Source organism: Buceros rhinoceros, unplaced genomic scaffold (assembly GCF_000710305.1).
Source record: "Buceros rhinoceros silvestris isolate BGI_N320 unplaced genomic scaffold, ASM71030v1 scaffold8980, whole genome shotgun sequence".
NCBI lineage: Eukaryota > Metazoa > Chordata > Aves > Bucerotiformes > Bucerotidae > Buceros > Buceros rhinoceros.
This window is the reverse complement of record NW_010391260.1, coordinates 342-16,311: the sequence shown is the minus strand read 5'-3', so window position 1 is coordinate 16,311 and position 15,970 is coordinate 342. Positions and strand designations below refer to the sequence as shown.

The 15,970-nt window shown below is 38.4% G+C and overlaps 1 protein-coding gene across 1 annotated transcript in view; it reads right to left on the bottom strand.

The window, feature by feature from the left end:
• FAM92A1 (family with sequence similarity 92, member A1) overlaps window positions 1-14,506 on the bottom strand; it is a 22,741-nt gene extending 8,235 nt beyond the window's left edge. Inside the window, exons 1-5 of the mRNA XM_010140872.1 lie at window positions 14,219-14,506; window positions 11,678-11,746; window positions 6,859-6,960; window positions 4,922-4,927; window positions 2,735-2,839 (exon numbers count right to left, since the gene is read on the bottom strand). Of these exons, the coding sequence (XP_010139174.1) occupies window positions 2,735-2,839; window positions 4,922-4,927; window positions 6,859-6,960; window positions 11,678-11,746; window positions 14,219-14,506 (570 nt within the window). The remainder of the gene's footprint in view (window positions 1-2,734; window positions 2,840-4,921; window positions 4,928-6,858; window positions 6,961-11,677; window positions 11,747-14,218) is intronic.
• Between the last annotated feature and the right edge of the window lie 1,464 nt (window positions 14,507-15,970).

Genomic DNA, 15,970 nt, shown 5'->3' with positions numbered 1-15,970 from the left:
CCCGTCCAAGCCATAGGCAGCCAGTTTCTCCAGGAGAATGTTATGGGAAACTGTGTCAAAGGCCTTCCTGAAGTCCAGGTAAACAACATCTACATCATCTACTAAACAGGTCACTTTGTTGTAGAAGGAGATCAGGTTGGTTAAACAAGACCTGCCCTTCACAAATCCATGCTGACTGGGCCTCATCATCTGACTATCCTGTAAATGCCGCATGATGACACTCAGGATAATCTGCTCCATGAGTGTGCCTGGCACAGAGGTCAGACTGACAGGCCTGTAGTTCCCTGGGTCCTCCCTTTTACCTTTCTTGTAGATCGGCGTCATGTTTGCCAACCTCCAGTCAGCTGGTACCTCCCCTGTTTGCCAGGACTGTTGGTAAATGATGGAAAGTGGCTTGGCGAGCACTTCCGCCAGCTCCCTCAGCACTCTCGGGTGGATCTCATCCGGCCCCATAGACTTCTGCACATTCAAGCTGTGCAGCAGTTCACTTACTGTTTCCTCTTGGATGGAACTTTGATACTGCTCTCCATCTCCACCATCTGGTTCTAGAGGCCAAGCACCCAGTGAGTTGGTCTGACCATTAAAGACTGAGGCAAAATAGGCATTGAGCACCTCAGCATTTTCTTCATCTTTAGTCACTATTTCTCCATTGCATTTAGCAAGGGAGGGAGAGTCTCCCTAATCCTCCTTTTGGTATTAAGGTATTTATAGAAACTTTTTTAATTGTCTTTTATGTTAGCGGCCAGAGTAAGCTCTAGCTGGGTTTTCGCCTTTCTCATCTTCTCCCTGTATAGTCTCACGGAATCCTTGTAGTTTTCGTGAGTGACTTGCCCCTTCCGCCATAGGTCATAGACTTTCTTTTCCTACTTAAGCTCCAGCCAGAGCTCTCTGTTCAGCCAGGCTGGTCTTCTGCCCTTCCGGCTCTTCTTGCGGTTTGCTGGGACAGCCTGCTCCTGGGCTTTGAAGATTTCCCTCTTGAGAATTGTCCAGGCTTCCTGGACCCCTTTGTCCTTCAGGACTGCCTCCCATGGGACCCTTCCAAGCAGTGTCCTAAAAAGGTTGAAGTCTGCCCTCCGGCAGTCCAGGACAGCAGCTCTGCTGACACCCCTCCCTACTGCTTCTAGAACTGAAAATTCTAGTATTTCATGGTCACTATGTCCAAGACAGCCTCCAATCTTCACACCATCCACAAGTCCTTCTCTGTTGGTAAACAGCAGGTCCAGCAGGGAGTCTTCCCTGGTTGGTTCCCTCACCAGCTGTGTCAGGAAGTTGTCTTCCACACACTCTAGGAACCCCCGGACTGTTTCCTCACTGCTGTATTCAATTTCCAGCAGATATCTGGTAGATTGAAGTCACCCATTGTGATCGTGAGACTTCTCCCAATTGTTTGTAAAATATTTCATCTACATCTTCTTCCTGGGTGGGTGGTCTATAGCAGACTCCCACTGTGATGTCTGCCTTGTGGGCCTTGCCCCTAATTTTAATCCATAAGCATTCTACCCTTTCATCACCATTGTTGATCTCCAGACAATCAAAACCCTCCCTAACATACAGAGCCACTCCCCCGCCTCTCCTGCCTGGCCTGTCTTTCCTAAAGAGTTCGTAGCCATCCAGTGCAGCGCTCCACTTGTACGTATCATCCCACTACGTCTCCGTGATGGCAACTATATAATAGTTTTCCTTTGGCACAATGGCTTCCAGCTCCTGTTTGTTGCCCATGCTGCATGCATCGGTATAGGAGCACTTCAGCTGGGCTACTGATCGCTTTGCCTTTTCCTTGGAGGGAGAAGGCCTAACTCCCACCGTACCTTTCCCTGGCGCTGCCTTGACTCCTGGGACACCAGTGACCATTTTGGCTATCCTATCACCAAACACATTGCCCACATTGCTGTACCCTCTCCGCTGATACAGCATACCCAAGCAGCTCGCTGGAACACTGTCTGATTAGCACTGGTATGCAGCTCTTAGGTTTTATAATAATATATTTTATATAGTAGAGTATTCTTGATATATTAAAAAAAACCCAAACAACTTAGTGATGACATCTTCAGAACTCACATCATCCTTTTCGTATTACTCTACCAGCAAGTACTGGTTAGTTTGGTTGGGTTTTTCAACCATTTTTCATTCTTTCTTATTTAGTTTGTCCCTTTTATTTATCCCCCACCTGCTCCCAGTAAAAAAAGCATCTTACTTCAGCAATTTTATAATTACATTTGAGATCATATAATGCAAGTGTTTTTTTCAGTTACTACAGTCTTTGGGACTGAAACCACTTTGTATTTGACATTAAGAGAGAAACAAAAGCTTTGATTACTTGTGGTCACTGAACATTTGTGCTTTCTGCCATCAACAAAACTTCTAACTGCAGTAACCTACACAAATTTCAGCATGGATAAATATAGTATTTACTTATCACTATGTCTGATAATTTTGCTGATATTAATCCACATACATCATTCCACTAAGAAATGCAGCTACCAGTGAAGCAGCTGTTAGAAGGTGCAGACACTAAACAATCAGATATAGGAAAATTCTGAATTCAATAAACCGTAATAATAATAAAGGGATTTTTTTTAATTACAAAGTTAAGATTATGAAATATTCATGAATACCACAAGTTCTGTATTTATTTAGGATTAATACTTAATGTTGCTAATCTTGCCAAAGAGTAACTATAGTAATTTTATTATGCGAGATGAAATGTCATATTCTGAAATGTAAGCATACATACTTTTAGGTCCTTTATTTTCTGTTTCTCAAAATTATCAATGGTTTCTTGTAATTGCCGAGTTGTTCGAGTTGCATCCAGTGAAGCTCTCTGCAATTCACTTTCAGCCTGGTAAAGTAATACAAAGGTGAAATTAGTGCTGTATTTCATACAAAGATATATGTTCCAATTGCCACAAAAACATTTAAGTCTGAGTTTTCAAAATACTACATATCTATGTTACTGTAGATCTGTTTGTAGCCTAATAAACAAATAAAGATGCCTTCTACACTCTTGTGACTTCAATCTGAAACATGAAAAACTATTAGCTATATCCTGCTGGGAAAGTCCCACTGCCCTAATCCATTTTCTGAAATAATCATCTGCCAATTCCACCAAGCCAGCCCTGAGACACTCCTGACAATACAGTGACTGGGTTCAGGGAATTAATCCAGCGCAAGGCTTTACCCTTCAGAAAATTTAAGGGTTTTTTTTTAAGCTGGCATAAAGGAGATGGCAGGAGTGCACGGACAGAGTGGGAGATGAGTGAAAAAGATCACCCTTTATTTTCCAGTGCAGATCAACCTGCTGGGTCTACAATGAATCTTTTCCAGGTTGTGCTGAACTTCATCTTACTTAGTTTTTATAATTTTTTAAAATAAACAGAGCAGCGTCTGGAACTAATGCACTTCTCCCATAAGTATCTCCATCAGCAGACTAGAGTTTATATTTTTAGATCCAAAAGCATTTAATGTATTTTATACTTTCAGTCCTTTTATATTATTAAAATATTTTATAAAAAACATCAACAAGGCACTGGGAAGGGGACAAACCAACCAATACCCCCAGTGCATAAATACACAGGTTTTTTCTACTGTGTTACTACAAAAAGCATTTTAAATACGTATTTTAATTAGATATAACTATGAACTATATAAAAATGCACACTATCATGTAAATAAAGATATGGAAGCCATTCTGGTTACGTAAAGTCTGAGAACTGTGTACTATTGCAAAAAATGATGTAAAGATGTGAAAGGTTGCACTTGAAGACTGCAAAATTTGGGTCTAAACTTACTTTATTTCCCATACATTACTAATCAAACATCATAGACTAGTCATAGAATCACAGAATGCTTTGGGTTGAAAGGGACCTTCAAAGGTCATCTAGTCCAGCCCCACTCTGCAGAGAGCAGGGACATCTTCAACTAGATCAGGCTGCCCAGAGACCATCCCAACCCGATCTTGAACATTTCCAGGGAAAGGGCAACTACCACTTCTCTGGGCAACCTGGTCCAGTGTTTTATTACCCCCATTGTAAAAATTTTCCTCCTTATATCTAGTCTGAATCTCTTTCAGTTTAAAACCGTTACGCCGTGTCCTGTCACAACAGGCCTCGCTAAAAAGACTGTCCTCATCATTCTTATAAGCCTCCTTTAAGTACTGGAAGGCTACAATTCAGACAATATTTACTTACAGGCTCTGTCAGTGAATGTCATCAGGGAATCTATTCCGTCCTGGGACTTGGAAATAGTATACGGATTGAGTAATTATATCCTACAATCAAGGTGTATGATTCGTCCCATTTCTACAACACTGCAACTTAAGAGAGGAACTTTTTTTGTTGTTCAAATGGAAATACGATACCACAGGCCTGGTTCCCACAATCTAGTTTTTACGGTTATATGTATATGGAAACCTAAGGCATACGGCATGCTCTGTCACTTCTTTCTCTGATAAAAATCTGGCAACCTTGTATTACAGGATATCAATTTGAAGAATCTCCTCACAAAAATGGATTGAAGTCATAGACACAATGCTGCCATCACTGGGCAAACAAAATTGGTAATAATATTTAGTAGTACACGAAGTCACATGTTCATCTCCTTTTCTTTTTTTTTTCTTTTGCCCAAAACATAGGAGGGAAACAGAGCAAGAAAAGACATTTTGTGTATTCTCAATTATTACAATCAGTCACTCTGTAAATGAAGGCAGCTATTATGTGTAAGCAGCCATTACACATACAAACACAGTATGTTATTTCTATGATAATCAAATATATGTTTTCCATCCATCTTAGACTGGCCAGATTTTGTGCACAGATGCTTTGGGAAAGGAATTTTGTTTGTTGTAGAGTGAACTGTCTAAGCTTGCAGAACCTGCATAGCTTGAACAACAGCAGTTTGATATTGTCTCTTCTGAAACACTTACCTGTGACTGCAAATATTAGTAAAGGAAAAAATGGCAAAATAACAGTCTATATTCATAAAAGTATTTTTTCACTCTTACTTGTAATATATTGTGAAGTATTTACCTCAGATATTTCAAAACTGCTATATACTTGAAGTGTGCTATTAATATGTCATTTGATGCTTCCTGCTGTAAGACATTACTTACAGTTTGTTATAGCTTTGCTAGAATTCAAGTATCCAGGCCAAACCAGGACACTGTTTGTCTTGGACTGAGGGTTTGGTTATTTATTTATTTAAAAATCCCAACAACAACAAAATGCTAGACAACCCAGGTAGACCATTTCAGTAAAAAAAAAAAAAACACAACAATTTTGATTTTAAAAAATGCATTTTTCTATTTAAACTGGTAAGGTTTTCTTTTTAAAGCTGTACCACCCTCATGTTTTATAAGATGGATTTGAAATCCAAGAGTGAGTGCAAGGCCTTTGCTATCTGTGGCCAAAGTTGTCAGCTGCTGGAACATCACAGTTGCTCAAGAACAAAGAACTGCTGCTGGAGTCTCACAGCTATGCTAACAAACATGGTCTCTCAGACCTAGGAGCTGACCTGCATACATCCTTAAAAGCAAATTAACATAATTCCTGCTTCCAATTCTTTTCATGAATTTTGTGTTGATCACTTTAAAATGCAAATACGTAGCGTTTGGTGTCTTTGGCCATATGCAAAACCAGACTGTACTGAGATTTAATAACTCTTCATGCAAAGCCTTAAGTACAGAAAACACAGGTGTTACAAGAAGCTAAGCCACAGAAGGATATTTGGGAGTAGCTTAGCAAAGAGACAAGAAGAAACAAGCTTGTTACCAGCCATATAGCCATGAAATCAACTGGGAATTAGCACAAGAGGGAGAAAAATGGGACCAGTCTCCCTTTGGGGAGAACAGCTTATTGTTACCAATTACTCCTTTCATTCTAACAGAACCCTGCATCACAGCTCAAGTTCTAACCCTACAGCTGACATCCATGTATCTTGATTACATGAGGAACTCTAATTAGTCATCACTTAATTAACTGATTTGATTAATATTAAATGGGAATTCTTTGGAAGAGACAAAAATAATTCTCCTTGGTGGCATTTGACCATCACAATCATTTTCGCTCTTTCTGCAGTTCCATGCCCCAGTCACTAGAAAGATCCTGATTTCTGAAATAAAGTTGATGAATTCCTACATAAAATAGAGGACTCTTTCTCCCCCAAGTCCAGCGCTACAGTGTAAGAAAAAATCAACAGCACATCATCATGAACTCAAATGCTGTATCATAATACACAGGCATAAAGGGATGAAGTCGGATTGCCCTTTATTTTGGCATTTCCTAGATTGTGATTGCTTCAGAATTTGCATCTTAAATGAGATTTTAATGAAAATTCTGTGGGGGCTTAATTTTTCCCTCTGTGATACAGAGTAGTAGCATACTGGAGAGCGTTACTGGTCTTTTGAAAGGAAGAGTAGTCTGGTTGAGTGTTCGACAAACAGAGTAACAACTTCCCCTTTCGCACTTCATTTTACGGCTGGAGGAAGGTCATACCCCATCTAGGTACAAGGAAGCTCCACAACTACCAAAATGACAGGGAGAAAAACAATAGATATTTCACAGAACTAAAAAGGAGTTGTCTGATTACATTTATTTTCAAAATCCTCCACATTCCTGGATGAAATCTATGCCTTCCTCTCTTGCATAAACATATCAAATACTTTGTAGTTTCTTAACAATCAAAAAGGGAGTAACAAAGCAGCTACTATAAGCTGTAACTCAACATACTGTTTACGAATTCAACATCAATACAGGAAACAGTCCCTCTAAAGAGCATTTTTCCCCTACTACTTTTTAAACACAATAGTTTAACTCCTCAGGAGTTTTAAAAATATTTCTTATAGCCACTAGAAATACAGGATACAATAATGTGCCGATCCGATGGATTCCGCTGACGTGTCTTTTCCAGTTGAGATAATTGCTTGGCTTCTCGATTCTTTGCTGTTAAAGTTGCTTTAAGATCATCCTGGAAATAAAATGTTTTAGACATGTTTGAAATCCATCTAGGATAATACAAAACGCACTTTCCTTTATATTCTCATTGCTTAGAAAGCATGAACAGAACTTCTGCTTTAAATGAAACCAGATTTTATTGATCTTATCCTGTTAAATGATCCCCTGAAAGAGAAGTCAATGGGGACCAAGAGAGTTTATTACCTTGTACAACTCTCTGTAGCACAGACTATAATTTAAATTGTGGGGAATAAAAGATATTTACTGATATTTTCATGACAAGTATAGTAGGTGGTCAAAAGCTCAGATGCCCAAAACAGTAAGCAGACAAGCCCATTTTGGGCTTAGGAATGAAATCAAGGTCACATTTAGAAATAAAAAGATGCATCAGATAAATCAGTAAGAAAAAAACAAAGCAGGCAGTAGTCTGTACCAATCAGAAGTGATGAAGAACATAAACCTGCTACACGGAGCTTAAGGTGCCATAGAAAACCCATGGCTGAAAGGGTTAAACTGAATATTTATACATGCAGTTAGTAAGGTGTTGATACAGATTTGGAACAAAATACATCCTAGTAATGATGTAGCTACAGCAGATGAAACTTACTGATCTAGAAAAGGCAGAAACTCTTGATAAATATTTTTGCTCCTCATTTCCCAAGGAGAGGCAAAAGTACTACTACGAAGATCTGTGACAACTTAACAATGTTTACATACCACGCTCAAATTCTTGTTCATGCCCTGAAACTGTGTTTTGCACATAGTTTGGCATGCATGGAATCTGAAATTGTCAGTCAGGTATTTATCGCTCCGCTGACCGTGGTATGGGAAATGACATTAATTTTGATGGCTCTACTTTAAAGGAGCAGTACCTTAGAACAAGCAGAAATACAGCCCAAAAAGAATCATTTAACAAAATCTGTGTCAGGAGTTGGGCCTGCATTTCAAACCACCATTTCCTCTAAAAGGACCAGTTCCCATTTGTATACTACTCCAGAATGGACTGGCTTAAAGCGATTAAAAAATATCATCTCAGGAAGCTGTCTGTGCACCTTCCCAGGACTTCAGAGTTTTAACACGGTTGTAGGTCTCCTTTACATGGAAAGACATGCAAGCAAGAATGTGTCTCTTCCAAAAAGTTCTGCGATCCTGTGACCAGATCGCTAGTCAATGACAAGCACAAGCATGTCACGTTTCAGAGTGCTGTGTTTCCTCAGTAAGGAGTCTGCACATGAGGACAGGATCAAAACACGCAGTTTCTCCGTTGTTTCTGTCCTTACACAAGGACCCACAAACAGACCGTATGACACTGTTGTGTGTCACTGTCACTGTTGCTTCATCTTTAGGGACACGGAGCTGTTTTCTGACAATAAAACCCGCTGCATCTTTAGCCCATCATAACTAATTTTGCTGCTGTGCTTTCAGAACAGAATTTACACCACCTTCAAGGCCATCTGAAAGACTACTGGAAAGGGCTTTCTCCTTTAAGAAAACCGTAAGGCTGCAAGAGAAGCAATAATAGAATTTTTTTTTATTGCTTTACATTTTAAATTAAAGGTAGAGAAAGAGAAGAGAAAAACCTTTGCTTTTTGCCACAGAACAAAGCAATTTTGTATATGGTCACAGTGGCATCTTTAGTGTTATTTAATGACTGGGCCCTGTTAACAGCACCGACTTTCTAGGCCCATCTAAAACAGTCAGTCAGATTTAACTCTGGCTGAAAGGGTTCTGTCTTTCATGCAAAGTATACTTGAGAATGCTAAGGAAACCACTGGAATTATCGTTATGAAATTCACTATTTTCTTTCTAGCACATAGTAACTCTGGAAAGACCTACAGGGACTGCACTGTTCCCGTCTCTACCTCTGTTCTCTGCAGCAACAACAGCCGGTGTGGTGCTAGTGTAGCTATAGTGGTGGAGCTATATACAAGTTTTGGATGTACAAAGGTAGGGCAGTTACAAACATAGTCTATGATGTTGAAAAAGTGAAAAGAGTGTGGGAAAAAAACTATTAAAAAATATCTGAAAGCTGGTGAAAACGCCTATATGGTGAAAAAATTAAGGTCTACATTATTAGCCAACTAACTGAAAAGAATGAAAAACGGGGTTTATTAGCACCTAAATACCTTCATCCAGAAAAAAACCCCAACACCCTAGAGCATCACTGACCTCTTTAATCTCAGTGGAACATACAACAAGAACCAAAGTTTAGGTGAAGTCTTTCATTCAAAACAGAACACCACAAACATCAACTAATGACTAACTACTACAAACAGGCCTACATTCCTCTCCAGTGTCTTCAGATCAAGATTTCTTATGTTGTGGGAAAACGTGCTTTAATTACATCCAAGAAGAAATGGGAGTGGAATGTAATAGCCAGTGAGATAAAGGAGGGGTACAGAGAATATAAAATTATTCATAGTTCCTCTGGCTTTAAACTATGAATCCAAGTCACATGTAAGAACTTTGGTCAGCCATCTGATTTCAAACCATACAGATGTACAGCTACAGTCCATCCACCAGACAATAAGCTGGCACATCCTCGTCACTGTACTGTTACCTGCTTTAGTCACTGAAGTTATTAAAGCAAACCAATCCCTTCTTCGGCAGGTGGATCACCTTGGTATTATGATGTCCTGTTTTATATGAAGAAAAGGAACCAGGAACAGAGTTGCCAAAAAGCAGAAAAGTGAAGATTGATATAGAGAACAATGAAACAGAAAGTAAAATCCTACATTTAAGCTGCATTACAGGATAAGAATGTTATTCTAGCTCCCACTGAAACTGTCAAATCCTGCCCTGAGATTTGGGGCTGCTCAGCATAGTAAACCAGAACATGTGACTGAAACAATTTCATTGCTCCAGCCATTAAAGGACCACACTATTCTGGCTGACCTGGGGCCTCTTTAAAGCATTTAGTACCACAAGACATTGATGTCTTTTCCCCACAGAAATACCAACAGTTCTTTTTAGATCCAGCAAAAATATTTTGTGTACACCCTGGTACAGATCCAGTAAGTAGCGGTGAGAACATCTCCTTTATAAAAAGTGCTGTAATGACATATTCTGCCTGGCTTTACTTAAATCAGCTAATGTAGTTATAGGTAAAGCAGTCCTACAACTAGTACCCTGTGCTAGCTTTATATGAGTGACAAAACTTCATTTTTCACTGAAGATGTCCCAGTGTTTAAAGATAATTGAATACAAGTTCAAGTTTTAGCCAAGGTTTCTGGTAACAGGCAAGGGAAAAATAAAGTCCTTTAATGGCCTATGTCTTTAGTGAAGTCTCTCTTAGTTTACAGATATGTTGATGAAATAGGTAATTCCATCTATAGTTTAAGAATGCTCTTGCACTCCTTATTGCAGCTAAGATAAACATTATGTAATGCTTCCTGGCATTCTGAAAGGCAAAGATAACAGGAATCACCATTCACTGTTGCAAGGGATGACCTGGCTTCACTTGCTTCTGGCCTCAGCATTTACTGGCAATCAGTGGCAATCCACCTGAAGATGGCATCTGCAATGCTTCAGAAGCCCCAGGCACTGCTGTAAGCACTCGGTAGGTCTCTGTAAGTCTCCTCAGCAAGGTCATTGCCACGAACACATGCAACTTGTCTTCCACCCTCAACGTTTATATCCTACAGAATACGCAGTTCTCAGTCTCACAAATTGGGTTTTGGAATGATTACTAAGGTACCAATTCTAGGATACAGACTCTGTAGTCTACAATTCTGCTAAGGACTACCACACGTAGTACCACTCAAATGCAGGATGCAGCTCCTTCATAACTGTTTCTCTAACAACCAAGTGAGATAGCTCTGCAGTAAGTTCCAAAAACTGTACTCAGTTCTTCAGTACATTGAAAAGATACAAACACAAAAACATACGAAAAATGCTAGTTTAAGATGCAATGCCACAACGAACACATTGTAAGAATTTTGTATATGAAATGCCATCACATAATGATGTGTATATATGATACAATATACAAGTATTATGGAGAACTGCTTGCATCCTCTAAACTAGTATCTGCTTATTATGGTTTACTTGCTCAGGCTTATCCCTCCTGGGGAAAACAAATCTACAGATGTTTTGTGGGAATAGTTCATACCCTGTTTCCATATATACATATATACTGTTTCCAGGATATAGTGAATGAAGAGACCTCAGTTTTTTGCATATCTTCAGGCCATCCTGATGACTTTGCAGCAGAGAGAGTGATTCAGGCCATTACGTATTTATCAGTTTGAAAAAGTGTCTTCTACAGTATGAACTTCAATGTAGAACACAATTCTAAGTTAGAAAAGCTGTTAAAGGCAGCATATAGATGACTAAGAGCCAAAAGCATTACATGAAATTCACCTTCTGAAACTCTGAATGATAATAATAATGACATTAGTAATATTAACAGCAATAATATTAAAAAATGACTTTATTTATAAAGATAAATGTCCCAAATTTGCACTATCCAAGAAGTTTCACACTATCCACAATGTCCTTTTTTTAGCATTTGCTTGTGCTCCAAGAGTCTGAATATCCTTCTCTTCACATCAAAGCTTTTTCCTCAACACATATATGGCTTCAATTCCGATGTGTCACTATGTAATTTAGTTAGACTGACTACTACAATACGAAAAATCAGAACCACTCACTCCTGTAAACTAGAAGTTTCTGACTGCGTGGCCAGAACACCAAAATGTACCTGGTGAGAAAACAGACATTTAACCTACCCTTTTAAGTTTCACTATGGTTCCATAACTTTTCAGAGGTTCAACAACCTTGGCTTCAAGCCTGTCAACCTACAAAAGAAATCAAAAGGTCAGTAAAATCATCCACACCTATGGTGTGCAGAAACAGGAAACAACTCATTTATTAGTGATTCATTAGAAATTTAGTCCATATATGGTGAAAATATAGTGGGATGGAGGTTTTAAAAATATTGCAAAGTACAAAGTCAATTAAATTAACCAGTAATTTATTTGTATTTCAAGGTGCTCAAGCTGATTTCTAGTGGAATTGCTTTTTCTTCATTGGTAATACATCAGGATAAATAAAACCTGAGGATTCTAACATCTGAGTACTAAATACATCAAACACTGGATCTTGGAGAACTATAGCTTTCTACTGAAAGTTAAAGATCAATGTATTTACTCTGTGTTGATACGCTATGGATTAAACCACCTCTGCTTTCAAACATACTGCACAAAATACAACACTTCTTAAAAACAGCATTTTCAGGTACTGAAAATATTAAAAATATCAAAAACAGGTGGTGTACAATGCATGAATCTGAATTTTTGTTTCAGTTCTCCTTCTTAGAAAAACAGCTACATATGGTCAGACAGACAATAGGATAAGACTTGCCTGCTCATTACAATTGACAATACTGCCCGAGTGGCCCCAGTATAAGCTTCTGATGACTTTGGACCAGCAAGTCATCCGGCCCATCACTGTTACATCCAAATTAGGGCAAGATGCATACCTCTGCTAGAGAGGGACGGACATTACACTCCCCTCTAAACTGGCAGTCTCCAAAATCTATGCCAGCTGAGCAAATACTTCTCCTTTACTACATTCTACCAGTGCAATGTCAAACAATTTCACTTAAACTACCAATAAAATAGAATGGAAGGCTCTAAACGAAGCACATGATATACCAAATAACCTGTCTGTCTTCCTTTCTTACTCTTCCACATGTTGTGAAAGTATCTCACATGTCAGCATTTATGTATCTAGCACTGCAGCTGAATACCAGAAATCAATAACCCTTATAAGCTAATTTTCTCTTGCCCATACTGTCAATATGTATGAAAACTGTTAATTAAACTGATGCCCAAAAGAAATCAAGCTGAGTTTATCTATTTGGTTTTCATGAGCAAAGGAGAACTTGATTTAAAGGCTAAAAGCTTCTATTTTCCTTTGCTGCTTCTGCCTTTTCTCCTTCGAAGGGCAGCGGGGTTTAGGGACAGGCATGGTAGGAGGATGTAAGCCAAACATCAGTTTTTAAAAACACACTTAAAAATCAAAGTAAGTAAAACTCAAATTGTTACATTGGTACCTCAAAGTTGCAGACTCATAGTTTAAAGGTGAAAACAAACAAGAGAAATCACGCAGCCTGACTTCAAATACACTTTTGTCCATAATATAAAACTACCCCATAAACAGAGGGATAAATTGCTACCACATCAGTTGAAGCATATGTACCTATGTGTGGCTCGGGCGGAGTCAGGTGCATTACAGCTTATGAAAAAAAAAATTGCACTATCCATACCCTTGGAGTTCTTATTACTTCTTGAAAATCTGACCCTAAATAGTTGAAGATCCATGTGTATTTCTTATTTTTTTAAACCCTCTAGTAGACTAGATACCTCATAGACTAACTTCTTTTAAAGGGTTTTCTTTTCCTACTTCGTTAATACAGAAAGATGACCTGCAATGCTTCTTAAAAAGAAAGAATCCTATCTGAAATCACCTCGATCATCAACTAGCTAAGTGTCTTTTTAAAATTATAATGGTTTCTTAGCTTTTCAAAATTATAAATGGGAATTTTCCATGCCCTACTGAAAGAATAGATAGGTACTCCAAAACTACTACATATGAAGGAATTTGCTTTTTCTTAAATCTCAGCATTTGGAATTCTGGATCATAAGCTACGGTTTGACTGGTCCTACGCACAGATGCATAAATGGCATAAACAACTTTTTTTCCACTCTCACTTGTCTAGCAGAAATGTGACTGTATTGTCACATATGGTCCCAAACTTGTTTGTAGTTTTAGTGTTGAACTACAGACTTAAGAAATCTGCAATGGTTCCCAACAGCACCTGAGAGGGGCTGTCTGTGCCCAGTGAAGGATTCCAGTTAATATTCTCTTCCACTCTGCTTCTGATAACAGACCCAGCAAAAGGAAAACAACCGATTTTACCTCTGCTAGACAACTCAGTCACAAACCTAGAAGTGCACTTTATTCATCATAAATCATAATTCAAAGTCTAAGAGCAGTAAGACTGGCTCTGTTCCAAATTCTGAGTGCTCATACAGATAGTTTCATTAACTTCAACAGGACTAATCGCAGGCAGCTTTCACTAAAATTAACACGAATAAATGACGAATGCTTTGGCAGCCTATCCTGTTCTGCTGCTAACATATTTAAAAGTGTTTTCGACCATGTTTCTCTTGTGATTGCAGAATGTATCCTTTCCCTTTTAATCACAGATAAGTAACTGAAAAGTTCAGATGGCAAACACAACATGTACAGCTTTAATTTTGTACCTCTGCCTGGCGATAATCCTGAAGTCTGGAAAATTCATCTGCAAAGTTTTTCAGTCCAGCTTTTAAGTTTGGTGTCTCTGTGGCTGCATATGCATATATTTCATTTACTAGAAGATCTGCTTTGTCTCGTAGTCTGGCAGTTTTACGTACATATCCAGCAAATATTTGGCACAATTCACCAAAATGTTTTTCCACATTTGAAACAGCATCTTGTATTTGCCTAGTCTGATTGTCCCTGGATAGCAAAGAAAAATAAGTGAAAAATAAGAACAAATGTTTACAACACATACAGAAGAAAAACGATATAACTGTTCTATTAATAATTGACACATGATTTGGACATTTCATTTCAGTGCAAAACAGAAACCTATTCTTAAAAAGATAATGCTTTAACAGTCTGATGGAATATGCACTTATTTATGAATAACATACCAACCCTCCCCCAAAAGTAGGATTTATCTTAAAAATAAAGATCCAACAGAGGAAAGCCCAAATCACAAAAATCAGCTCAGAGATTTTCCTCCTGTGATTAAGCAAAAGCTCACTATTACTATTGGTATTAATTATTAACGTAGTGGTTAACACCTGTAGGTCTCAAACAAGACTGGGTCATACAGCTTCCTGCAAGAGTCTGCAATCTGAACAGACAAGACAATGGTTGGAGAAATTACGCAGTAGAAGGCAAATCCGTAAAGGTATTACATGTTCTCTAAATTGTCAACAAGTACCGAACTCTTCCTGGCCAGCACTACAGAGAATAAATATCCCCGAGAATTAGAGGAGAAAAGTGAATGGACATGAGTAGAGAAGTGAAAACTAAAAATACAGAAAGGACATTGATCACACCAACAAGTTACTTTCTTATAAATTGTATTTCTTTTTTAAATTTAAACCAAATGCCTGTATGTTTCATCATTAATGATCTAGATAAATCATTCTGAATTTTTAATTCATATATTTCACTTGATATTTTGCTTTCCTATTCCTACATCATTTGATGGTCTTGCTTTGGTTATGCTTGTAGTATTGAACCAAATCAGTGTCAGTGAATTCATGCCAGTTGTTGATTTGACTGAATCAATTACAGGACAATTTACCTAACAGTAACTGCCGGACACTGGGTCCTAAGAATTCTCCATGGTCTACAGAAGTGATTCATGATAAGTGCTGGAATTCTCAGCAAAAGAATTCACTCATACCCACTAACTTGGTGAAGGTAACCAAACCATGAGTGTAACCAAAAACTTTCTTCATATCCTTAAGTTACGCCAACTCCAAATGCTGACCAATATTACATATTGACTTAATATCAAGACATATGATAATCCAAAATACTGGAAGAAATTTAAGGCTAAACAACAATGCAGTCAATTCAAAACATGAACACCTTTCTTCAGGAAGGCTTTGGGGAAAATATTTCAGGCAAAAGTTCTGCTATGGGCAAAAAACCCAATTGTGTTGTTTCACAGCAAGGAGTCTACAAGATTTTTCAAGAGCCTCTGCTCAAAGACAAACAAAATTCCCAGTACGTTTTTCAGTCCTCCAGGACATGCTTGAGCATAGAACCACTTGATCAGGAAAGGTTTCACCCAGTGAATGGGAGTCTCATTAAGTACTAATGAAATTGTTTTTCAAAATCAATACTATCTGACAAAACTTTCAGTAAAATGTCTGTCTTTCGTATTCTATTGGAAGGTCTTCATGTCAGAAAGTGTTCCACTCTCAGCGGGTGCCTTAAGCACGTTTCCTCAC